This window comes from Dermacentor silvarum, chromosome 9 (assembly GCF_013339745.2).
Source record: "Dermacentor silvarum isolate Dsil-2018 chromosome 9, BIME_Dsil_1.4, whole genome shotgun sequence".
In the NCBI taxonomy this organism is placed as follows: Eukaryota; Metazoa; Arthropoda; class Arachnida; order Ixodida; family Ixodidae; genus Dermacentor; species Dermacentor silvarum.
The window spans coordinates 159648951-159675937 of NC_051162.1; the positions used below are offsets into that span (position 1 = coordinate 159648951).

At 50.4% G+C, this 26987-nt stretch overlaps 1 protein-coding gene across 1 annotated transcript in view; it reads right to left on the bottom strand.

Moving 5' to 3' along the window:
* Positions 1 to 1654: 1654 nt before the first annotated feature.
* Positions 1655 to 26987, bottom strand: part of LOC119464028 (uncharacterized) — a 56830-nt gene continuing 31497 nt past the window's right edge. Inside the window, exons 10-13 of the mRNA XM_037724847.2 lie at positions 24269 to 24763; positions 10605 to 10778; positions 3076 to 3216; positions 1655 to 1691 (exon numbers count right to left, since the gene is read on the bottom strand). Coding sequence (XP_037580775.1) covers positions 24359 to 24763 — 405 coding nt within the window. The 3' untranslated portion in view covers positions 1655 to 1691; positions 3076 to 3216; positions 10605 to 10778; positions 24269 to 24358. The remainder of the gene's footprint in view (positions 1692 to 3075; positions 3217 to 10604; positions 10779 to 24268; positions 24764 to 26987) is intronic.

Consider the following 26987-nt stretch of genomic DNA (forward strand, 5'->3'; position numbering starts at 1 on the left):
CCTAGCACCAAACCACAGCGAAACACCATCATAATTGGAGGACGCTTAAGTTTCCCCTCTAAAGGCCAACCTCCATGGAGCGAAAAAGCGACGAAATTTCGGCGACGGCCGCTCTGCGACATGGGGCCCTTAACGCTATCGCGTTAAAAATTACGAGTACCAGTTTGTTTATTGTTTTCAGCCTACTACGATGTTTTACAGCGAAGGTGTTAAGGGTCAGTCTTCGATGTTCGCGTCCGGATGTAGAAAAAAACTCTCATTGGCCGTATGCTGCATGTGCGAGTGAAAGCGCGCGAGGGACGCGCGCTTTCACGGGCAGCGAACGCACGGCGGAGAGCAAACTCCACTTCTTCCGTCGCACGAAAGGCCGTGGGGGGACGGGAGGAAGAGGAGGCGACGTTTCGCTGCGGCACCAAATGTGCATCTTGCGACCGGGCGCAAGGGGAACTGGCGACTCAATCTGCCGCGCGAAAGGAGGACAGCGGGAAGGCAGGGCGAGAGGGAGGAGTTGCGGCTTCTGCTCTGCGAGCAACTTGTATTTTGCGCGGCGCCGGGTGGTCGGCGCACCGTATCTTGAAAGCAATCTGCAACACGGCTCCCGCCTGTGTGTGCGTTGTGCTTTCGCCGCTCAGTTTCCCTTGAAGCGATAGACCACATGAACTTTCGCTCGCTGCTGCTGGCGCGCTTGCTCATGCCAGCGTTTTGACAGCGGTTGTGACAGTTTGCCTTGGTTTGCCAATACCATCTAAACAGCACTAATTTCAATTGCTTCACGGGAAGTTGTCAAAAAATGCGCTTTTTGCGATGTGCAGACGATTGCGCGTCTTACATCTTAGTTCCAGTACTCAAAGGCGCAAGGAAAGAAAAGGGGTTAACAAAAGGGGGGGGGGGGTGTAACTCGGCCTCAGGTGGGGGGGGGGGGGTTACAATCCCCCGAACGCCCCCCCCCCCCGCCCCCCCGTCGGTGCGCCACAGATATATATAGATTTAGGGCAGTCGCAAAACAGACACCCGAGGACTTCCGAAGGGTTGTAAGAACCCTCTTATACAGCTTTACAGCCTACAATGTAGGAGTGTATTTCACGGCATACACTCTATCTTCCCAGGTTTACTTATCACACTTTTGCTTATTTGAAACTTCAGCCCTGCCTCGGGTCAGACGATGCGAATGCTTTGATCAGCCGATGCGACAGACGACTGCGACTGTCCCATCCTTCAACACTATGGCTATCGAGCGTCTTCTTTTTCCGTGGTAGCATACTGTGAGGCCGAATCTTTATTATTCCTTTTAATCGGGAGATATGCCGCAAGGCATATGTGTAAGAAAACATGAACAAAAAGGGACACCAAATTAACGCATGCAGCTTTCTGTGGTGCAGCGAAACACCTGCAGAGTAGCATGTATATAGGCTATTTAGAGCCAGTGAAACACACTGTCGTTCATAAAGCGTTTTATCTATATTTATTATGTACCCCAAAAACCCTCCCCGAAAAAAAATAGTTTTCGTCGTGCATCGTGGACGATGGCAAAAAATGTACACGCGTATCCAAGTTAATCGTATGGAGTAGTCTGTGGAGTCGAAGCCACAGGCACGTTGGTCTTCGCACGGGTCTGGCGACGAATGCACAGGTGCTTGCAATGTTCGGCAGGTAGTGGAAGCTTCCCCGGTCATGGTCTGTATTGATACACGCTGCACGAAAAGGAGACAAGAAGTAACTTCAGCAACCCGAAGTACGTTCGCCACACAGAGAGCTCTCCGCCGGCCTCACTGCCGATTGAATCTACAAATCCCGACGTCATATTTCGCGGGCAGACCGAGGTTGACTATACGCCACCGCTGCCGCAAAGCATCTCGGTAGTAGTAGTACTTAGCGATTTGAACAACAACTGTGTTAAGAAGTTGGTTGGCTTGTACATGACAAGCCCGCGCTTTGATCCAGAAAGTAGTGGGGCGAGAATCATTATTACTATTTTTATGGGCATCCCTTAAAAAGAACGGGGCGGCGACAAATCGTCGCCTAGCCTGTTTCAGCAATCCGGTTTACTACATCACATCAGCGCTAATAGCGACGGCTTGTGACACTGACGTCGACAAGGGCACACCGAATTGCAACTGCAACGACCATGTTCGACCATCTGCTGCTGCAAAGGCGTCGATAGCAGGCAATGATTATATTAAGCGTGATTTGCTAATTCTCTCCCTGTCAGAACAATGGCGCAACATACAAGCGTTTCTTATGCGTGACGGTTGAAGAAAGCGGCACAATATGGCGTTACCAGCGCTACTGCCGCCACGCAGTCAGCACAACCAATACTAACCGTCGTATTCAGAAATGCAACTTAGCTTCAAGCCCATGCTTGACTTGATTTAAAGGACGCCTGGCGTGAACATGCCCTGCACACTCATTGCGTTTGCTTCGGCGCGTTCACAATAGGCGTCACTTAAGTCAAGCACGGACTTGAAGCGAAGTTGCATTTCTGAATACGGGGATAAGTCTATGGCTGCTGCCGTCCCTGTCTCCGATGTTCTGGCCCTTCGTAAACGTTAAATCGTTTACGGACAAGCTAAAAAATCGTGTCAGAGTTTTAGCTGATGCGTCTAACATATTGACCTTTACGGAATAGCGGATTGCTGGACATGTTCGTGGCGCCATCTTGTAGTGCAAATGTTAACCAGATAGTATACGGGGCTCTTATTGCACGACCTATCTCATGCTACTCAGCTACTCGTGTAAGGCGCCAGCAGTGACGTAATCGTCAACATGCAGTTCGTTTTCGTTTTCCGGCGACGAGAACGCCCACCTAAGAGAAGAAAAAAACGTTTCTAACTCATTCTTGTTTGACAAGTCATTGCAAGATGTCGCTACTATAGTTACCTCCAATCACGTCTACAGTATAACACGGCATTTCCTGAAGAGTGATGCATGTACGGACGATCGAGCTAAACCTCTCTATTGAGGAAGTGCTCTTTCGTAAGGGAAGTTCTGTCAACACGGGCCGCTATACAAGGCGGCGGCAGCTGCACGCTCATTGGCGCTCTTTATTCTGGCATGTTGTGACGTCAGAGCACCCACCGAGCGTCCGCAGGAGGCACCAGTCACAGCACTGGCACTTGCTCTCGAACCAGGGTATCCGCGAGGTGCAGGTTATGGCCTCCTCCGCTTCGCACCAGGAGCCCAGGCATATCGCAGAGCCCAGGCAGGACTTGAACTTGGCTGCGTACGCGTAGTAGCCGTGCACGTGGACAGTGTTATAACTTAGTTGTGCAGGTGCGACGCCATGTAATCCTCCGTTCAATGCGGAACATTCTGTAGCCCTATTGGCTCGCTATGCACATTATTAAGTCACGCTTTGTCCTTTAATTAGGCGTGCTCAAGTATTCAAAATTCTCAATACGAATCCAATGCTCTTGGCTACTGAGTCTGGCAAATCACTATTTCAAATTGTCTAGTTTTCGTTCCTGTTCTAATAAAAGCGATACCAAGACTTTTAAAAAGTACAATCTACAGGTAGACAGCCCGATGAAGTTAAGTGGTGAGTGTTCCTAAGGATCATACTGCAGTATTCACCGGTCGTAGCACGGTTTGTGCAAAACCGGCACATTTTGCACTGAGGCACCAATTCCTGGAGCACATAACTTTTCATCCATTTTCATTGTCCTTTTCTTTACTGTTTCAGCATTCGAACTAAACATAACCAATTTCCCCCACAATCTTTCTGGCTTCATTGCATGTTTCTTGGTATGAATTTAAGACCAACAAAAAAATAGAGCCCCGCGGATCCCTTCCATCGTTCCCCTTTAACACCTCTAGTCATTCAAAAAGGGTACCTCGGCTTCGGGCAGCTAACGTATTCGTCGTCTTGATTGAACCATATTTCGCCAATTTCAGCATGTTTGCTTCAGTGGTGTAACCAGAGATATTTACAACGCAGCTCTTAGGCTGCCATTCCTGCGGCGAGTCGGCGTCGCACCTCGTAACCGAGCGAACGAGCGCAGGGAGATAGATGATCAGCCACCGCGGAGCGCGGTGGCTGATGAAAGGCGACGAGAGCGAAGAGAGCGCGGCGAGGAAAGCGAAGGTGGAGGGTACAGCGGGTTCATGAGGCCGAAAGCGGAGGAGGAGGGTATGGCGAAGCGTGAGAAGAAACGCGTAGTGCCGCGCAGGACAGACTATGGGACGATGGCTACGGCATGGCACAGAGTAGCGCGCGTCGTTAGGGTAACTCGATGCGCGCGCTCGCCTCCACTCCGTTCGCAGGGGACCACGCATCGAGGCACCCTACGCGTCGTCCGGTTCACCAAAGCGCTGCATGAGCGGAGGTCTGTCTGCGGCGGTTGCTGTGAATCGCGCCCACGCGTCAGCCACGCGCTGCCTCTCGCCATCTCCAGATCAGCGAGGCAGCCGTGCGGCACTTGGCTCCGTTTGGAAGGTGCCGCACAAGACAGGTTGTCCGCGCCAGCCAATATATCGCGAAATGAAAACGCGTATAGAGCTGCACTCAAATTTCGCATTAATGAGTCTCCTAACCGTCGGTGACTAGTTTTTTTTTTTCCACGCTCTTCATGTCTTCACCAGCGGTCGATGATTTACGGCATAAACGCAGAGCACCGTTTGAGTGCATGCACAGCAATCTAGTGGCAACAATACTGCTGCCGACCTCGGAGAAATTGTATAGACACGCCAGCTAATTACGTTCGCTCAATTCCGAGACGTCAGGGGCGAGAAATGAGTTATAACACAGTAACAGGCAGGAAACGACACACGAAGCGAAGCACAGATCTCTGAAGGTAACTTATTAGTATATCGGCGTTTCTCGGGAGCTGTTCGAAGCACGTAATGACAGAGAGAGAAGGTGCACCTTTGTGAGCGGTACTTAAACCGAATTCTTAGGTTGCCATTGACTGTACAGTGTACACTGTCTCACTATAGCAGTTCGTGAAGCCAAGGCTGCGAGGCTTGCAAGCGCATGACGCTCGTGCGGGCTACGAAGCGCGGGCGACAAATTGCCCAGAAGGGCCCGAATCGACAAATATTTTGTGCGCGCCAAATCTGGGATTTCTGGCAAAGATAATTTTTAGAATTTGTTCGTATGGAGTGCAGTCGTGACGAAGCCGCTTTCAAAACTCTTCAAAAAAACTCAAACTTCTCAAAACTTTTCAAAACTTAATGGGAAAGAAATGCGGCCAGCTTGACACTAGTGGTGCCAAGTCTGAAGAAACAGCGGAGCTGGGCGACGTTCCTTAGCAACTAGTTGATGTATGCTTAACGTGGCTAAACTTTGCTTTTCTAGGCAAGGTTGGGCTATCAGGGCAAGGCTAGGCTATCATGGCAAGGCTGGGCGTTGACGCTTGGCTTGATTCTCGCGTTTTCGGTATTCCGGATCGGCTCGGCGACGTCGCATATCGGCGGCTTTGTTTTCGAGGTAGGCTGGATCGGCGCGAAGACGGCGATTCCTTTCCCGCGTGGCTTGAAGGCGTGTCCCTCGTCGGGCAGCCACTTATTTCGGTGTCAAGGTGCGCTTAGGTCGAGCCGTATCTCGGCAGAGCGGAAAAATGCCCGGGGGCCGGCGCGCGCACGCTTTCATTAGCGCGGTCACAAGAAGCTGCTGAACACGTGCTCGGCGCAGCTATGACGTCAATGTCCAGGCTCCCCTCTCCCGCTCGCTATGCTCGCGAGAGAGGAGGAGCGCACACCTCCTCGCTCTACCAGTCTTAGCGTTGCACACCGGCATTTTGCCAAGCTTAAACAGCTCCGCTGTTAAAACGCGATTTCCGTATAAAGCTATGACATAGTGCAGCATTTGAAAAAGCTCGTATATAGTAAATGTTTACCTATCTGACAATTACAAGGTATCCAGGGAGAGAGGACGCAGGGGAGAAAGCTGCTTATGCTGGGGCGCTAGCAAAGTCAAGTAATGAGTATATTTCGGGCTGTGGCTATATACAGCCCCCAGTGCCTCCGACGGGTATGACAACGTTTTTCTTTGATATGTGAGTCGCTAGGATTGGTACACGTCTGTGAAGATATGGTTTTTATTGCGATAGCAATTATATGGACACTCAAAAGCAGATTTCTGCCGTCGGCGTCGCCGTTGCCGTGAGGTTCCGTATGACGTCATTTGGAGAAGAAATCGTCGCCGCGTGCCGAACGCTGTATGTGCGAGTGAAAGGGCGCGAGGGGCGCGTCTTTCACGGGGAGTGAACGCACGGCGGAGAACAAACGCGCGTTCTGCGCCGTGCTCGCTTAAGGGCTGCAGAAGTAGGCGTCTCTTTTCTCCTTTACAATCACCATATATGTAGAGCAAACGCGCCTTCTTCCGACGCGCGAGAGGCCGAGGGGGAGGGGCAGGGGGGGGAGGGGGAGGGAAGGGAGGCGACGTTTAGCTGCGGCACGAAGTGCCTATTTATATCAGAGGCTCCGGCAACAGTCACCAACGCCGCACGCATTTTGAGCGAACGCGGGCAAAACGCCGATGGCGTCGACAACAGTTCTGCGTGTTGCCGATGCTGCTGCATGTCCAAGTTTATACAGCTGATAAAGCTAATATAATTACTCCGTATAGCTCTCTACAAGTTTGCTATCACAATTGATGCTTCGCCTTTCAGGTGAAACTGCGACAACTTTTTTTGCTGTCGGCCGCCACAAGAAGCGCTGGAGCGCGCGCGCATATGTCACCTTTGAGGTAGCCCTGGCCCCAGGCCATGACGTCACCGCAGGTCCGCGTCTGCTCTTTCGTAGGTGTGTTGTAGAAGGAGAAGAAGACGACAACGCCAACAAAGGCAACGACGGAGCAGCCGAGGCCGAGCGTGATCGCTAAACAGGTAGTCTGCAGGGAACGACGAAAGTGGTTGAGCTTGTCCAGTTTCCACAAGTTTTCCAAATAACAAATATTTGACGCCCGTTTTATTCACCGGCACTTCCTGAGCCATAGCTCCTAAAGTGCAAGGGAAGCTAGTGCCGCGGTGTAGCACTAACGGGTGAACCGAGCCGGGAATCAGATTCCCGAACTACTGGCGCCGGAAGTGCAGGAGAATAATTTAGCCAGTAGAACGAGTCGTCGTCTGGACGAAGCCATTCGATTCGCCCAGTGCACGCTTCCTGCAGAAGAAGTACTCAGCATTCCCTGCACTTGTGCAAAAAAGGTGCAGGGACCCTGCGTTCCTCACTTCATATCAATCAAAATGCGCTAGTTGATTACAACTCACAAGTATATTGGAAGGTGGTTTTACGGCGCTAATTTACACGGGACGGAGCGAGACACTCAGGCTCGAATACTTGCCTGATTTATCACAACGAAAAAAAGGCAAGATTCCATCGCCTAGACCTCTAACCATAATCGGTGTCCAAAAAATGGACGCTATTACGTACCTGGTCACTTCCGTCGTTTCCCGTATACGGAAAAGCATGACCTTAGAGATTAGTTTCCAGTACTCGCTGGAGGTCGGCGATGTCAACGTCACAATGCGCGCTGACGAAGGCTTATTAGCATTCTTGTCTTGACAATGCAAGCATGTAACGGTGCCAAGTGTTATATTGAAGGTTGCGGACTATAATATTCGATCATGCCGCGACAGAAGAGCAGGAACAGAGCCGCCGCAAAGGCATATTCGTTTTTTTTTTTTTTTTTAAGTGGTATCAATGGGAAAACGCCGGTCTCCTTATGAGGTCCATTCGATTCGCCCTGCACTTTTTGACTAGTTCAAAATGTCAGTTCTGTGCTTGTGCGCAGCGGGCTCGGCACCTCCTGCACAAGGCCTGCGCTACCTGTTCTGCAAGTACAGTGAATGCTGTGAACCAGTTCTGCACGAAGCCTGCGCCATTTTTAACGAATGACGGACTGCACACAACGCCACGTTGCACTGGTGAAACAAAAAGCGAATGCGCGAAGCACCTCCTGAAGGCGTTTGGGAACTGCAGGCAAATCGAATGGACCTACAGTGCACGCAGGAGGTACCATACGAGTTCCACAGAACACTAGTTCGAGCTGCGGCAGTGAACGTCAGTTCTTGGAGCAGTTGTTTCTCTTTCCTCTCTGCACCAGCTATTAACTGGTGTTAATAAAAGATCGCTAAACGGAATATATAGCGCAGTAAATGAAAAGCATGCAACATGACAGAGCACAGCACAACGGTTATGGGAGGCACCAGAAGTGACGACACAATCGGTGTCTATGCTATAACCGCATACTGTGCAAGACACCGATCGGTTCCCAGACCGTATTCGTGTTTTAACGCGATAGCGTTTAGGGCGCCGTGTCGCAGAAAATCCGGCGTCGGCGTGGGCGTGGACGCACCGGCGTCGTTGGCGGGAATAATCATTCCGAACCACTGTTGGGACTCGGGGTAGCGCTTAGGCCGGTGATCCTTCAGCCAAAGGGATGAGTACGCCCGGGAGTAATAGCGAGAGACAAAAAAAGTTTATTCTACATATTTACAGTGGCTCCAGATATGGAAGCCCACTCCATGGGGGAGCACTTCGAAAGTCTCAGCTCACTACATGTCTGGGCACATAACAGAACACGTCAGGGCACTCCACTGCACCCAAGGTGTCTGCTTATAAAACAGTCGTCTTCCCTAGTTGACCCGACTAGGGAATCAGATGACCTTGATACGGCCAATCAGAGGGGTCGTATTGCTCACTGAACTCCGCCTCTAATGTTGCACCCTCGCCTTCGCATTTGTCGTAACTACGTGGCCATCTGGGAAACCGAGAACGTCGCCGTTCCCACGGTAGTAATTCCACGAAGGTGGTGGTTGTGGTCGCTTCTAAGTGAGCTTCTTTGTCATCGCGTCTCAGCCGGTGTCGGGCCGCGTCGCCAGGTAGGCGGCCGCTGATGAAGGGGGTGGCAGCGGGGGAAGCACCGAAAGGATGCGCACTGCCGATTTGAGACGCATGTTTGCCCGTCACCGTCGGTGTCGGGCACTGTCGCCGTCTGGGCGACGCTGATGAAAGGGCCTGCCTCGATGGGAAACAATCAAAGAATGCGCCCGGCCGATTCGGGACGCAAGCACCACCCCGACCGCGCAGGCCCTCCGTGTGGCGCAAGGCGTTAGTGAACAAAACTAAATTTCTCAAAGTAAAATCTGTCAGAAAATCGTAAAGTACAACTCAACCACAACCTACAAACGTGACAGCGTCGTATTGTAGTTTGAATATACGAGAAAACATAATTCATTTGCCTGGAGGCCTCATAAGCAGCCAGGAGTCTTTGAATGCTATCGCGTTCTAGTGTTTAAGGTGAAGCTTAAGCGTCCTCCAAGTTTTTCGTAAATACACAGTTGTCATACTAACGCTTATATACTCGTGCGTACTGTGAAACAACACCCAAAGTGTTCGTGTGCAGTGTTCTCGCTCTGATGACAATATTTATAGTCGCTCACAAAAGTTAACAAATAAAGGTTCCACGAAAATTTTGAAATTTCGCTCTGATAAGGCAAGGCGCTTGTAATTTACTGGATCGATTTGAAGGAAGCAATCGCAATGACAGAAATGGGATTTCGAAATCGAGGCTATTTACCCAAGCTTCATGGGGAATTCAGTTTCTTCTTTTTCTTTTTATGATTATTATTATTGCGATAGCAATTATATGGACACTCAAAAGCAGATTTCTGCCGTCGCCGTCGCCGTCGCCGTCGCCGTCGCCGTGAGGTTCCGTATGACGTCAATGGAGATGAAATCGTGGCCGCGCGCCGCCGAACGCTGTATGTGCGAGTGAAAGGGCGCGAGGGACGCGCTCTTTCACGGGGAGTGAACGCACGGCGGAGAACAAACGCGCGTTCTGCGCCGTGCTTCCTTAAGGGCTGCAGAAGTAGGCGTCTCTTTCCTCCTTTACAATCACCATATATGTAGAGCAAACGCGCCTTCTTCAGACGCGCGAGAGGCCGTGGGGGAGGGGGAAGGAAGGGACGCGACGTTTAGCTGCGGCACCAAGTGCCTATTTATATGAGAGGCTCCAGCAACAGTCACCAACGCCGCACGCATTTTGAGCTAACGCGGGCAAAACGCCGATGGCGTCGACAACAGTTCTGCGTGTTGTTGCTACCAAAGCCGCTCACCTTACTTCGTATGACATTGCTGTGTTGCTATCGCATTCATTGCTTCGCCCTTAGGGCGAAACTGTGACATTTTTTTTTCTTGAAAATCTAGTGTCCCGGAAACTTTTCTGATTGGCGACTGTATACACGGTGAGCTAATATGAAACGGCACACCCCATTTTGAATGAACGAATAGTTTTATTCTTTCCGGGCATTTAGAGCACGAACCTCAGGCGTAAAGCTACAAGTAAGTAACTTGACATCTGGGGCCCGGAAAACTACGGTTTTGAAAATACGGGAGTAGTCCAACGTCACAAGGTGGTTCTCGGCTGAGCTAGCTGACAGCGTATACCTTTCGCTACGCCTGCAAGGCGCAGGTGAGACGAATCGGCGTATGTGTAGGCGTGGCAGCAAAGCATGGCGCCAAGACACAGCTAGGAGACACGATGGAACAGGGCCAATGCCTCGCCATCTGCGCCGTTACACTGCACTTTCGTTCCTACTCGCGCAGCTCTCGATACAGCAGCAGGCGCGTTGCTTCAAGGCTCCTCTATTTACGTTACTCACGTCACATCCGCATCCTCGACCGCGGTTGGCAACCATGGGCGGCTGAACGGCGGCGTCGGCAGGAAGGTTCGCCTCGTGTTGCGCTGCCTCTTCCGGCTGCTGCATCGACGTGGCTCTGCGGCAATAGAGGTGGGAGCTCCGTGTAGTTGCAGACGTGGCCACCGATCGCCGCCACTGCACGGACGAAGAAAACGGAGCTCTATCAGCGAGCTTCTGTAGGCGGCGACTACCAAGTCCTTCAAAGCATATTGACGACCTCAGCTCGTCATTAGTGATCGTCTCTTTTTGGCTTACCGCAAGCCCTCGTAACAGCGCAGGTGGCCGTACACATTCTAGCATCATTTCGTTTAGCGAATGCGAGTATTACACAATATTTGCAGACATATTTCAAAGTTCTAACGATACATGTCAGTAAGGCATAAAATGTCTATAAGCTTAGCTACTATGGTAGTTTTTTTTTTTCTTCAGAAATTGAGTCCGAAAAGATTAACGGGCCCTGCCAAAAAAACTAGGTTCCAATCCACGCTGTGACGTTAGTTGGCCAGCGAAGCTGTGGTTATCACCTGATCCGTTAGACCAATGTGAAGTAGCCTTGAACGATTGAGCGATGTACTACGTGAAATGATTGACACCAAGACAATTAAATGCACTGTACCAAAACTTTATTTCGTTGAAAGGATATTCATAACTGCTTTGTGATCGCTGTGGTAAACACTGAGGTTTTCCGTTGCTACTTAAGGGAAATTCTTAGCTACAGTTAAATCTATACGCGACCTATGCACAGTGGTTGCCTGACATGGATTAGTGAAGCACATGAAACCAAATGAAACCATCACGAACTTCGGGAGTCCTAACTATGCGTGGCTTTCACATAGCGCTGTCACAACACAAATGAAATCACTTACTAGGTGGGTTCGTCTTTTAGATATGAAAGTGCAGTGACGTCACTCCCTGCTTTGTATGTTACAGTTGCCGCTTCCCGGTGACTGCCGCTTATGCAACCGTAATCTTTACCGGGATCCACCGTGGTTGCTTAGTGACTACGGTGTTGGGCGGCTAAGCACGACGTGCGGGATCGAATCACGAAACCAGGGCCATGGCAGCCGCATTTGGATGGGGGCGAAATGCGAAAACACCCGTTTCCTTAGATTTAGGTGCACGTTAAAGAACCCCAGTTGGCCCAAATTATTCTGGAGTCCCCCACTACGGCGTGTCTCAATCAATTCATGGTTTTGACACGTAAAACCCCATAATAAATTTTTGTATCTTTGCCGGTAAACGCATGTGGCGAACGCTACGCGCTTCGCATTGTTCGAACACCCCTATCATGTGGTCTTGGCACTTGGATTGTGCTTTTATTTAGTGAAGCGAATACTGCGGTGTGTCTTTCATGCGTAATTCCAATAGAGATCGGCCCTTTTCGCTTCAATTCCTGAAATGGTTTTTCTGTCTGTCGATGGCGACGAAGAACTCCCGAGATCCGAGTCATATACAGCTTCGCTGCAAAAGCAGCGTTCCAGACTAACAATGGTGAAGAACATAGACATAAGTCTTCAAGTAAACGGAGTCTTGGTAAGTCAGAAAAGAATACTGCTCATGAAAAGCAGGCTTTAAGAAGTTCCGGCGCTTGGTCTTCGTGAAGTGACGAGATTTGCACAGCAGCCTGACTAGGACTAGATAATAGTTGATCAGTAAAAAGGAATTACGCTGAAGCCTTTAAAAAATTGTGCTGAAACCATCGAAGGTGATTGCCAAAGCAATACTTGTGCTGTTTTATGTCATATTGCGTTTTGCTTTGAAAAGCAAAGTCCCAACTTAGCGAGTTTTGATAATGTTGACAAGAAATGCCTGAACAATTGAATATACTTTGACATACGCGACGTCGTACAAACGTGAAAGCCCTGCCATTTGAAGGCCAAATTTAGGAAAATTTTGCCCTTCATGTTCTTTACTTATAGCCATCTTGGCCACGATTCTTTTTATTCTGATAGCAATTATATGGACAGTTCAACCGGATTTCTGCCGTCGCCGTCGCCGTGAGGTTCCGTACAAAGTCCAAGGGCGATAACGTCGTCGCCGCGCGCCGTATGCGCGAGAGACGCACGCTATCACGGAGAGTGAACGCACGGCGGAACGCAAACGCGACCATCGCGCGAAAGGCCATGGGGGTATGGGAGGGAGGGAGGCGGGGCGACGCTGTGCTGAGGCACCAAATGCGTTCTTGCAACCGGGCGCAAGGGGAACTGGCCACTCAATCTCCAACGCGAAAGCAAGAAAGCGGGAAGGCAGCGCGGGAGGGAGGGAGGGGGGCAGCAGCTTCTACTCTGCCAACAACTGGGCTTGTACTTTGCACGCTTGTGGCGGTCGCCCGCACCGTCTCTTATCTCCACACGGCTGTGACTTTTGTATGCGCTGTGCATTCGCCGCTCAGTTTCCGTTGAAGAGATAGACCGCCCGAATCTTCGCCCCCGGCGGCGGCTGCGCTTGCTGCCAGCGTTTTGACAGTCGTTGTCTGCGGTCATTCAGTGTGATCTATTCATGTTTGCTTGTGCGCGCTGACACCACGCTTGTTAATTCAGTTAGTAAGCGAATGTGTCCAAGTTTATGGAGCCGATAAAACTACTATCCCTACTCCGAATATATCTCTACTAATTTGCTATCGCAATTGATGCTTCGCCGCCTTTCGGGCGAAACAGCGACATTTTTTGCTATTAGCTCTTTTAAAAGACGTAAAAAGGCACAAACTAGTATTCGTTTGTTAAATACACTAGGTTTCATTCGTCGACAGCAGTTATGCCGCGCAGAAACGTTTCCAACGTCTCAGCCGGACTGAAGCACAGGCCCACAGTGCGCGCGCACTTCAATCCGGCCGTGCTAACATGTTGCGGAACAATGCGTGACAAGGTGGCGATTCCCGTGCTGGTGTCTGCGTACCCACGGTGTTCCGGCAGTCCGTAAACGGTGTTCCGGTCCTATAAGCACAGGTGTTAGGATGTAGGACAGCACGCAGCATGCGCTAGGTATTAGGTGTTTTCAGGTTCTGTCAATCCCGAGTGGCCGCTACCGACAGTTTATGCAGCGACTACAGCGCCTAGAATATACAGCGACCGTCGTTTATGACGCTTTGTTGTTCGACAAACCACCGTAATACGTCGCTGCTAGCGCTGTTGCTACCGTCCACCGATCTTCAGTTGCGCCAAATTTCCAGAACATAGAAGAAGTGTTCTCTTCGTGTACAGTCACAACGTCATCGACGCGAATCTGTGATGAAACTTGGTCCGGGCGGTAGTGCGCTGATCGTAGCTGCAATAAATAGGCACGTTTCCATCTTCGCCACAATTCCGTGCTGAGACGCTTGCGGTATTGAGCGCGTCGTTGCAGCTCAGCATGAGTCGATGTCTCTACGGTGGGGCCGCTCTCGGGCATGGCGATGGCTCGTTTTCCCAGCAAAAAGTGAGCCGGAGTTAAAGCTTGCATCTCTTTGGGGTCATCCTCAAGACGCGTTATCGGTCTGCTGTTAATAACGACTTCAACCTGGCATAATCTTGCCATGAGACCTTCTGCGTCCAGGCTGGTGCGTCCTAAGGTCCGTTTCAAAGCGTCCTTGGTGGACCGAATAAGACGCTCCCACCATCCGCCCCACCAGGAAGCGCGTTTCGCAATGAACTCCCACTGATGAACGGCGGCGCTGGCATCAAGGCACCCTAACTGAATGCGCGTTGTGGCGGCATATTCTTGCAGCACAGGGACGAACGCTTTGAAGGTATCCCATAAACTGCAATATGCATAAGTGCACGCTCAATCTCTCTAATGTGTCCACAGGCATACCTAATCAGCGTAAAATTACACAGGCTGTGATCGAAATAGTTTTGGGCGGTATTATGTTAATCTCGGACAACGCAAACGTCTGTCCAAGTTCACTTGATCACGTGCGATGTCGCGCTGACCAAGCGGGCAGTTCTTTAGCACGAACGTGTCCGAAGGTTGCTCGAGTCAGGGCAAATGTGGCCGGTTACACGTCGACGTCACCAGAAGCAAGTGCCCTCACTTTTCCTTCTCTACACGTTTGTTTTGAAAGGACAAGCAATATACTGTCGCTACATTGAGAGAAAAATGAGGTAGAGTGCAGGGGTCGAATTGAAAAATCTGCACGCTCGTAGTATCTGCTTCCCATTGGCTAACCACCTACGCTAATAAGTCATCCACCTACACGATTGGCTAGCAACTTTTCCTGCGAACAGTTATAGGGTAACAACATTTTGGTGAACACCGGCGCTGGGAAACAGCAATGCGGCAATGTTGCCAGCTTCGGCAAGGTCGAAGCATCAAACGTGGCTGCCCCCATGTATCAGTGATGCAGTTCAATGCAAGCAAGAAAAAGAACTAGCAGGACGAGAACACTCAGAGAGAGGGCAGGACATTGGCTCAGCTGGATGCATTAAGAGTAGCCGAATGCGACGAAAGAAAGGCACTTTGGCTTCACATAACTTAGGCACGAATGCGACGTCAAAATTTGACGCAAACACCCCGCCGTGCCCAACTTTAACGCACAAAGGTGCTGAATACTTACGCAACAAGCGTCCCTGATCTGTCAGGTGAGCTGAACAGAGCACTATAATTACGGACGACCGTAGCGCAAAGGACGCCTAACACCACTTGTCGCCTTGTTCTAAATTTTCTTCTTCTGCTTTCCATTCAGTGGCGCGCGCACCAAGCATTTCTTCACTTATATCCTCGGACTAGGTATCAGGGGGCCTAGGGATGTATTTATACTCCTTTTTAGAACTCCCTCTCATATCACAATATATTATTATGTTTGAATATTAACTCCAGAGTTATTTCGAAAAATGAAAAAGGGGAAGGAACGCAGAACTAATCATGTCCACTGTCTATTCTGGACACACTCAAAACTGATCGAGCGTCTTGTCATAGCCTCCTGTCAATAGACAGGATACAGACAGTCAACAGACAAGAGGCTCCGTCTGGACACAGTCATATTAAAAGTGTCCAGACCGGCACAGAAAATAGCGAATACGAAAATGCGACTGAAATAGGCCATATACAGAACTACTGGTTTCCTGGCATGACCTATTGTGAAAACTTCACATGCGAAGCTCCATGGTGAGTTCAGTGTCTCTTTAACGTTGGCCCAGTCGAATTTGTGCAGTTCCTCAGAATAGACAGTGTAAAGTAATATACGCGTAGCATTATGCTGCTTAATATAGTTATGTTTGCAGTATTGCTGCTACACTCTTCAAAATTGTAATCTAAGGCGGAATTATGGCATGTTATTTAGGGCGCAGGTAGTTATATAACAATGAGAAAGAAAGAGAGAAGAGTGGGCTTCTCATACTACACTTGAGCGAGAGAGATACGCGTAAGCATATGTATCCATTCAGTGTGTCTATATATTCCTCATTTATGTTTTACTCAGTGAAATTTGTTCCTGGGCATGTTGGTTGAATGCTAAGGAAAACATGATTGCGCGATAAAGAAGGAAAGACTCAAGAAGAAGCGTTAGCTCGTACACTCCTATCGAACTGCACGGGAGCGGTGAAATCTTTTTCTCGGCTACCACTGCACATAATTTGATGCCGTAAGGTTGTTTCATTTGAAATAAAAAATAAAATATAGTGGTTCCATCAAGAAAAATGTTATTTTAAACCGCCAATATTTTTATTAAAAAAGCAGCAGTTTCACCCGAAATGCGAAGCATCGATTGCGATATCAAATTAGTAGAAAGCGATACGAAGTAAGGATATTAGTTTTATCGGCCGTACAAACTTGCAAACATTCGCTTACTAAGTAAATTAACAAGCACGGTGCCACGCGCGCCCAGTGTTGGGACTCGGGGTCGCGTTCGGGCCGGTGATCCTTCAGCCAAAGGGATGAGTACGTCCGGGAGTAAGAGCGAGAGAAAAAGGGTTTATTTACAGTGGCTCCAAATATGGAAGCCCACTCCATGGGGGAGCACTTTGAACGTCTCAGCTCACTACCTGTCTGAGCACATATCAGAACACGTCAGGACACACCACTGCACCCAAGGTGCCTGCTTATAAAGCAGTCGTCTTCCCTAGGTGTACTAGGGAATCTGATGCCCTTGGTGCGGCCAATCAGAGGAGTCGTATTGTTCACAGGACTCGCCTCTGATGCCCAACCTCTGAAGCAAGGACGAGGCCATCTGGAAACAGGGAGTTCACACTCCTTCCAGGAAATTCGTCGGCTTGGTTTCTTGCTCTCCGTGACGGTCATCTTGCCAGTGTCAGGAGAGTGACCTTCGTGCTGGTCCCCGCTTCCACGAAGGGTGGCGGTTGTGGTCGCTTTTAAGTGAACGTCTTTGTCATCGCGTCCCAGCCAGTGTCGGGCCAGGTCGCCAGATAGACGGCCGCTGATGAAGGGTGTGGCATTGGGGGAAACACCCAAACGATGCGCACTGCCGATTTGGGGCGCTTGTTTGCCCGACACCGACTGTCGCCGTCTGGGCGACGCTGATGAAAGGGCCTGCCTCGATGGAACAACCAAAGAATGCGCCCGGCCGATTCGGGACGCAACACCAGGTACACATGAACAAATCTCGCTCGATGATCGCGTAAACTGACTGTCAAAACGCTGCAGTCAGGAAGCGCGGTAGCAGCAGGGAGCGAATTGACCTTCGTGCTCTCTCGCTTCAACACGAACTAAACGTTGAAAGCACAGCGCATACGAAACTACCGGCACTGGGCGTACTTTCTCCATATCGCAGATCGCTTTGAAGACGAGGCCCTCGCGGGTGCACGAGAGAGTGTGCACCCTCGCGGGCCTCTTAAAGAGGGTGAGGAAGCGACACTTTGCTTGGTCCTTGGGGCTATTGTAAATGTTCAGAAGGAAGATGCATTCTTTCCGTTTACGATTGGGAATTAATTCGAGGAATATGTGTTCGATGTGAGGACTATGCAGATCATGTTGAATAACAGGAATATGACGCCGTACTAGGGTGGAGACCCGCCAAAGAGGGTGGGTGGTATGGAAGGTTTCATAACCAGTGAGCGTGGTGGGGGCGTTTTTGGTTTCTTCAAGTAGGATAGCATCCGGGCGGCGGGTATGTTGGCGTAGGTATTGATTAAGTACCGGTTGTTTCTGGTGAAAGCCTCGGCAGTTCCACTGCCAAACGAGGGTGTCTTGATTAGTGTGAGCCATGATGGGAGATGGCGGATGTCGCCATCGGCGTCCCGGAAGGGTCGCAGACGGGGGCGGATTGGCTAGGAGGCGCGAGAATATGATTTTCCAGGTTTGTAACTCGTTGGACAATACCAATGAGTGCGTGCTGGATGGAGTCCAGTGCATGTTGGAAAGTGCTCACAGTTGTTTGAAGTGAGATGAGCATGTCTTTAACTTCAGAGCGGACCTGGCCCGTGGCTCCATCTTGCAGAGCTCTCTTCTTGGGGGCGGGAGTTGTGGGGGTCTCTTGACTAGGGGCAGGGGCGTTCTGAGCGATAGGTGTAGGGGCTGGTGTTTGGAATTGTTTGAGGCTCTCTAACCTCCTGCGTGAGTTTAGTTAGGAGATCACGTAGGATGGCTTTCTCGCGCTTAAGGTATGCTATTTCTGGGTTATCTGGTGAGGGAGGAGTGGATGGGGCATGTGTGTTGAAGATTTTACGACCCTCTCGTGAGGTGCCCTTGAGGGCCTCTGCGAAGCTCACCTTGTTCCTGTTGGTAGATGTGATGCGTGATGTCGATGCAGACCGGGATCTTGAGCGTTGTTGCCTGGATCGAGATGGAGTTCTCGAGCGGGAACGACTCCCCCTTGACGGTGTTCGGGAGCGTGACCTGGATCTGGTGTTGATGAGGGTGGAGGGGCCGGCTTGTTGATAGGTGGCTTGGCTAGTTGCTCGTCCTTCCCCGATACGCTTGCGAATGACGTACGGGGTTTTTTAACGAGCAGCAAAGCTTTCGTCCGCGGTGAGATGGAGACCACCACAGAGGGAGCACCTAGGGTTACAGTTGTGGTCGGCGGGGGGGGGGGGGGGGGGGGGGGGTTGCGCGCACCGCAGCCCCGGCATATCTGGGGATCGCGTTTTTTTTTTTTTTTGCGCGCCTCGTCTGAATGGCATCTCTTCGTCTGCGCCTTAACTAGATGGCGCCACCATACTGACGGAGGCTCGGATTCTCTGCGTCTGCGTTTATTGACCCTTTTCGCGGAGCAGTTTGCTCTAGAGGAACGAGATGGCGCTTTCGGCGGCGCGCCATACGTTGCCTCAGCGAAGGCTGCGCATGAATACTAAACCATTACTGTGTCTGCCCTGCTACTGTGCGATCAGCTGTCGGAAATGCAACTGCGTGTTCACTGATACACTGTGCCCAATTCATGCTACAAAATGTGCAACGATAAAGGGAAGACGTGTGCGATAGTTAGCTGCAAAAATGGTGATTCGCATACTAAGGAATCGAAACAACCTGTGTCGCCGCTGCTACATAAGGACCTGCCTCTATTGTCGGCCCTTCGCGATACACGGCTCTTCTCGAGGATAAAAAAAGATAATTCATCCGCCAGTGCTGCATAGCTAACCTCCAAAAGAGAGCACTTCAACTCCGGAACGTGGATCGGCACTTAAGAGTGAGTACAGCTCATTAGAAAAGGAAGTAGCGCCACTTAATACAGTTTCTGGCACGTTATCTACACACATCCACCCCTACTCGCGGGCAAACTTACGCCCACACTATCTCTAACGTATCAATAAAAGTGAATGGGAGCACACTTCAATTAATGTGCCGAAGCATGAGTGACGGCGACTACACCGACAAGACACGAATGCTGGAAGCTGAACGTTTCGTGACGGGCCACAAAGTATGCGAAGAACTAGCGATAATACGTCTTTGCTACAAGCTGCCACAAAGTACAGAACATTTACATTCCGAGCTTTGTGCGCAGCAAGAACAAATATATCGCAGCAGAGAACACCCGCGAGCGATTAGGCTGAAAATAAACAATCAGATATAGACCTTTTCACAAACCGACGTTTGAGCAGCGCCAATGGCCGACACGAGCGACGTCTAGCGTCGCAGCCATTTTGGACTGTGCGCCTAGCGAGAGCAGGCCGGCCGCACTTCGGTTGTGTGATCTTCGTCGCGCATTATTTCTATTGTTTTCTTCCTCTTCGCTTGTCTTGTGCCGCTTGACTAGTTACATGTTTCACGTGCTCGAGTGAGCGCTCAGTGTAGTGTGCCATGGCAACAGCAAGCCCAGCCAGTGGAGGTGGTGTTTCTTCGTCGGTAGCGGCGGCAGCCGCGTCTGCTTCGTCGAGACCTGGCGTGCTAGTCAGCGGTATATTTCATTGTTATTGCTAGGCACACGTGACCGTATCGTTGATTGAATCTGATCACCATTACGTTTCGCGATTGAGGGTTGCCTCATTTAGCGAAAGCAGGCGCGTACGTAGCTGTCGGGCAATGCTTATAGAACCAGGCGCCGGCGGCCCGACGACGCGTGTCAGTGGTTGGTATATAGATATGCGGTGGTTACTTCATATGCTTCCGACGCAATTGAACAGCTCAATCATGCAAAATTTATTGGATCTGGTGCGGTGCAGGGTGCTTATAACCAAATGTCAAAGCATAAAGCGTGGCGATCGACCAGCGCGGTACCTGCAGCGAACCGACGCGCGGCAGTGATCACAGATGCCAGCGCGACTGATACAGCCCAAGTGCTATATTTTTATTTTTAGTATTTATTTATTATACATACTGTCAATCCCAATAGGGATTCTAACAGGACTTGTTATAAATATATATTTGTTTACCTATTTTTTACCTTTGTTTACCTGGAATGGCTTTTCTTTCGAATGTCTGAATTTGGAACAAGCTTCGCTCACGGTGAACCTTAACGTAGATCGTGCGCGAAGTTTGTATTGAAGATATCGCGTACGGCAAGAATTGTTCGTGTGCGCTATCTCTGAAGCGAAATAAGCCAATACTATTGCAGCGTTAGGGCCATCTCTGCTCTTTCTCTTGTTTCCCTTACACCGTCTCACTGTGCTATGTTCATAATGAAGTAATGTCGAGTCTTAACAATTGTCGAATAAATACATATGCATATGACAGTAAACCACTACTGACCGTGAGTGAAAAGCGCTTAGTGGTCAGCGAAGCAGTATCTGCACGCTCGTAAGTATTTCACTTGATCGACTGTGCGAATTTATTTTTTTCGTTACTGTTATTCTTGAAAGCATGATGCTATTGTCCGCGTACTCATGCGAATGCCGTTTTTTTACTTTCTTACTTGCGCCGGCTCATTTAGCGTGTTTCTACGCCACGCACAGTTAGCGCATTACGGTTCCCGAACTCTAACACTGGCGCTAGGCCGCACTGATGAGGTTGAGACGTTCGTTTTTGCATTCTCTTGCTGCCCAAGCACATAGACAACGCTCAAAGATGGGTGAGCTCGATGCAGCACCACACTGTTGAAGTTAATTACCTTTTGGGCAGGGCCGCGTAGGGTGCGTGTGAATGCAGAGACAATGTTTTGGTGGACACAGGGTCTGCATACATCTTCCATAGGACACGATTTTTCCAGATCCTTGCGAAGTGTATTTACCGATCAGTTCTCTCGCAGAGTGCTCCAATTTGTCTTATACCGGTGTCACACGGCCACTTTTAATAGCGATCGAGACCGATCTGGATCGGAATGTTCGACCGCGATTGGCTCCCTTCCGCAGATTGAGCAAAGAAGCCAATCGCGACCAAGAAATGCGACCCATATCGGGCTCGATCACGATCAAAAATGCGCCGTGTGACCCCCGTATTAGGCACTGGAATGAAGTCGTGTTTGACAGAATAACAAATGTAGCCTCTACCACTACATGCGAGAAAATATTGCATCGAAGAGCTGACAATTCTCGCAACCTATTGGGAAATCTGCCCAAAAGAGTTTACCAAAATGAGTTATTTTACTGATGTGTGCATTGGTTCATATTAGACTGAAATGCCAAGTCCTCAGGTGATGCAGGAAACCGGCGAAGCGTGAACATACCACATCGCGACAGTGGTCTCGCGGAGTGCAGTGTTGTGGACACACTTAGTCCACAAAATCGTTATTTTCCGCTGGTTGTTTGTCCACCCATAAGCTGCACAGTGCTGGCCTGTAGCCTTTTAATGATATATGCCATTATTTACGAGCGTAAGTCATTCGTGACAAAAATAAATGGAAACATCGAAGCAAAGCTACTACTCCGCAATGCAAGCGCAAGGCAAGATCACAGTCCAGACCGAACAGGCAACACTGACACATACTCTCCACGCCAGACCGTCGGGAGCGCCCTCGTGAAAACGTCTATAGTGGCAGCACCGATGAACCAAGAAACTTTACTGAGTCAGAAACATGAAAAGCCGCTGCTTCAAAATGTTTGCCAATTATAAAGAACGAAGAACAACTCATCCTGATTTAATTCATAAGCGGAAAGTTTGGACAGCTTGGAATACATTTGTAGCCACGCTTTTAGTACAATCACCATATACGTAATGAGCTCTGAAAGCACTTACATGTCCTCTAAAGCTGTGGCGAAAGCTTCGTGTCGTCCACACAGTCACCGTCTACGACATGTGTCGAAACGGACGTTTGCTGCGCCGCATCGGCGTCACGCGCTTGCATTGTAAACACGGAGGCAACGGAGGTAGCCGAGGCAAGCAATGGACGCGTCACCACGTGATCAAACATGACAGCGCCCACGGGAGCGCCGGGAAAAGGGTCAATAGGGGTTTCTTTCGCTGCCCGATAGCAAGCGCTTGCATGGCTCAGTGGTGGTTTTTGCGTGGCACAGACGGGGGTTTTTCCAAACCCCGTACTCTACAGCAAGTGGCATCCAAGAGTATTCGGTTCAAAGTGCAAATTCTGTGATGAGGCAGCAAATCTGGTTCACATGGTGTGGACATGTCCGTCTAAACATGATAGCTCGCGCACTCTAGAACGCTGGGAGGCTTTGCTCCGCAGCCCAGACCCCAACGTCCAGCAGGACATCATCGGTCAAGCCCTTGCTGCTGCTGTGTCTCGAGGTATTGCAGCCGAGGGCTAGGGATTTCTCTCCTGACGTTCATTGACTGGCGTTTTTAATAAAGTTGTTCGTCTTCCTCCTTTTTTTTTTAGCACAAACCAGGATGCGCTTCCGTGCGGCAGTTGCCGCTACTTTTAGCAGATCCGAGGGTTTTAGCCGCTTCGACTTTGCGGCAACAAATATCGGGTAACGCGCCGTCCGCTGCTGGGGAACTTCGGCCTCACGACAGCCTTCGCCGAGTCGGCCCCACAGCAGTGTCATTCGGCGAGCTGCGGGTCGGTCATACTTTTCTCAGAAGGGACCATACGGGTATCAGCCTTTGTTTTGCACAGAGCCGGTCACGTCACCTTCCTCCATAAACGTATACACGGGCAGCTGAAGCACGGCGCCGAGTCGAACTCCGTCAGAGCGGGGGTAGGCGGTCACGCCCGCCGACGCAACAGAAGGGGTGCGCTCCTTCAAACCAGGCGAGAACCAGTGAGCGCCGGTTCTCGGCTGTGGGCTTTGCGACATGTCCCATTCGCTTTGATTAAAGCTTGCATTGGGGCTAGTAGGAATAGCATAATTAGATGATGCAGAGTTAAGATAGACACACAACAAACACGAGCACCGACGAGGAGGTGCTTCTTAAAAGTGATTTATTAGAAAACATCACATGTAATATCTCATTCGCGGCACCACTGCCCCCCCCCCCCCCTATAAAATGTCGATACGGCAGAAACTTGGGTCAGTTGGTGTAGCATAACTCAGATTCTGCAGGACCAGCAATGAACAGACAGAAAAGAGCGACAGACACGCACTTTGGACTGACTATATAGCAACCGTATTAGGTTACTGCGTTGCCAACCCGCGGTATTTGATTGCAAATGCAAACTACGTGTTCGCTCCAACTTTGAAGCATACTACACATTCAACCTAAGTTTAAGGCACTCCTCGGTATGAAAAAAGTGTGGAGGTAAACATATATTCAGTATGCTATCACAACTCATCATCCAGGACATCTTTACAAGAATTCCACGCCAGCTGCATCCAAGTTTTGTCGTATAGTGCCCAATCGTCCGCGCTCCACAGCTCCACACGTTCTTTTTTCATCTTCGGCATCTTCGCCAAGCCGAGTGCATCGCTGTTATTCGCGTGTGTATTTCAAGCAGTACACATCGACTACCCCAACGACACAATGACTAGATGTGACGCTTCAAAGAAAGGTTCGAAAGACGCGTACAATTAATGACCAGATGGTCTGCGGAATCCTGCGCTACATAATAATGTGCTCGTCGTCAACAATGTCGCGCATTTGCAGCGGTATAAACTTTAAAACGTATCAACGCTGACACAAACAAGGAGTCTGGGAGAACTCATATTCTAGCTATCACTGTATAGTATTTCCCTAGTCAGCGCCCGACGCCCCACTCTTATTCATATCTAAATATTTTCAATTAGGTACGGCAGTGCTTCTCGCTTTGCGACGAACAAACGACAAAAAAAAAAACGATATAAGCGAAATCATCGACTAGACCACCGCGAAAACATGTTGCCGCAAAAAAAGAAGAGAAAGATATAGAGAGACGCACAGACGGGCAATCGGACTTCCTTGCGGTCATACGCTTCGCGCTAAAGTAAACTTCATGCACCAACACGCACTGCAGCATATTGGGTCTTATGCAATCAATCCCTGTGCATCGTGTCCAGGCCTTTCTTCCGCGCTAGTTCCGCGCCCTGCCGCGAGAGGTCTCAGCCGTCCGGGGACTTCTGCGCGTGCGCCCACGGGTCCTCGAGTTCCTTGTTCCACAGCGGGAACTTGGCCGCGCAGATGGCGCACGACGACCAGCCGAGCTCCAGGTTGGGCGCGTACACTCTCAGGAAGAGGCGCGCCTCGTACGAGTCGACGGCGACGCGAGTCAGGGCGGGCAGGGCATCCACGGTCATGCGCAGGTCGCGCTCCTCGAGCCCCATGTCTCTCAGCGACCGGTCGGCGTTCAGCGCCAGCTGCTCGAGCTTGGTCAGGCGTCCCGCCTTGGGACACGAGGCCTCGCGTAGGAAGCAGAACGAGGCGCCCCGGTCCAGGATCGACAGCGACCTGAGGTTCGGACAGGCGGCGATCAGCCGCACCAAACCCTTGGGCGGCACGTAGCTCACCTGCAGTTACCCACAGGAGAAATCGGAATCAGAGAAGAGGAGGAGATGACCGGTGGCAAGAGCGTGGCGTATGATCTGCCACTCCTCATTATGATCTGCCACCCCTCAATCCTGCCGTCGGACAATATTAATAATGTTTTTATTGTATTATTATTGTATGAAACTATTCACGAGGCTATACTTGCATGGTTGTTTATTCTATGGCTACACCGCGTTGGACCCTCCGCTGTGTTGTAACTACCGAAGCGCTCCCTGTCGGCGCTCGTTAGTGTCACAATGCAGTGCTTGGCTTCACCGCTCCTAGATGGTGACTATCACATCCGTTACATCCGTTGCCGGAAATCAGTCGTGAAACCCGGGATAAAACACTTTCGTGTTAAAAGGACGAAGGCGAAAGCCTGCGCGCTCATGAGACAATCAAATTACTTGACATTCTCATTCGAATGCGTTGAACTTATTACTTGTTTTTCTTTCGACCAAAGGTCACGGGTTCGAGTGCCCTAATTGACGCCACCTTAATTAACTGTCATTAATTAACTTCGCCTTAACGTCAGCAGTCGAGGGTTCGACTCCCACCGAAGGTCGTGGGTTCGAGTCCATGAATTCACTCTATCTTAATTAACACGATGAAGACAGTGATCCGCACACAATCAAAATTGTTGCGTCAGCGTTTGCATATAGGTAAGACACGATGCCGGGTTGTTGTAGTGAGTCACTTACTATACGAATTCGGCATCGTGTACGATTTCGCGTCGAAGGCACGGTTTTCGCTCAAGGACGTTGAAGGTCGGCTAAACGACGAGACATATAAGCATTTCGCTTTATAAACGCACTGTATTTCGTGCAGAACCGTGACGCCGGGCACCCAGTTCCACACGGCACGTGCGTCCTCCTCCTCCTCTTTTCCCCCTCACGTATCTCCTCATCCGCATTTATTCCGTAAAACTATACCAGTTCATTTACGCCCACTTCAGAGTAAAAATTTTTGTTGGAAATACGTGGTGTCCAGAGCACGACGCTTCCAACTCTACCGATTGCTTCCGGCGCTTGCAATTCACAAAAGTCCGGCCTTCTAGATCGACTTCTGTGACACGAAATTCACACCGCCGACTGACAGAGGTCGCGCGACCAAGTTGGTCGCAAAGCGACGGTCGCAAATGGTCGCTTTGATCGAAAAGTGACCAATTTCATGAACTGGTTCATTGAACGATTCTTTAGCTACGCGACTGTTGTCGCAAAGCTGCTGCACCAATAGGCGGCGCATGAGTAGGACGTCGGCATACGCTGACGGTTATTTTGCGTGTTGTGCCAGCAGGTGTGAACTGCACCAATCGCGAGACATTCCGGTGTGGCGACGGGCAAGTCGCGCTAGCCGGTGTGGACATCGGTCGTCGAACATCGGTCGTCGTTACCTCGCGAATACGGAAAAATGAATTAATGCACAGTGCCCCTCACAAACAACCACTAAGATATATACCAGTTTTGTGCCACATCATTCCCGATGACATTTAGTGTACTTAGATGAACGTGCACGTCCAAAAATTTATCCGCAGCACTTCCCTACGGCGTCCCTCATAATCCGCTGTGCAGTCTTGGCAAGTTAAACCCTACAACGCAATTTTTGTTGTTGTCGAATTTATCAAACGTCGAATTAATTAGAAGCAATTCTACCAAGACACGAACCCTCCCTTTTTTATAGCGATAGCAATTACATGGACACCCCAGGCGCATTTCTGCCGTCGTGAGGTTCCGTATAAAGTCCAAGGGCGATAAAATCGTCGCAGCGCGCCGTCTGCTGTATGTGCGAGTGAAAGCGCGCGAGAGTGAGCCGGCGATCGCGGCTCAATCTCACGCACGCAAGGGAGAGATGCGGGAAGGAAGCTCGTCTTTCGGCACGCGCAACGCTCTGGGGGGAGGGTAGGGAGGGGGGGGGGCGTTCTACTCCGGGCGGCCGCGCGCGCGTCTGCCCGGGCCGCAAAGGGCGCGTCCGCCCGGACCGCAAGGCTGCGCAAGGCTCCGCGGTGACGGTAGGGAGGAGGAGGGGGGGGGGGGGGGGGGCGAGTTCTACTTCGGGCCCCGGTGGCCGCCTGGGCCGCTATATCTTGCAAGCCACTTGCGACGGGTGACAGAGTCCGCCGTGCGCTGTGTTTTCGCGGCTTAGTTCGCGTTCATGCAAGCCGCAGCACAAAGGTCAATTCGCTCACTGCTGCCGCCGCACTTGCTT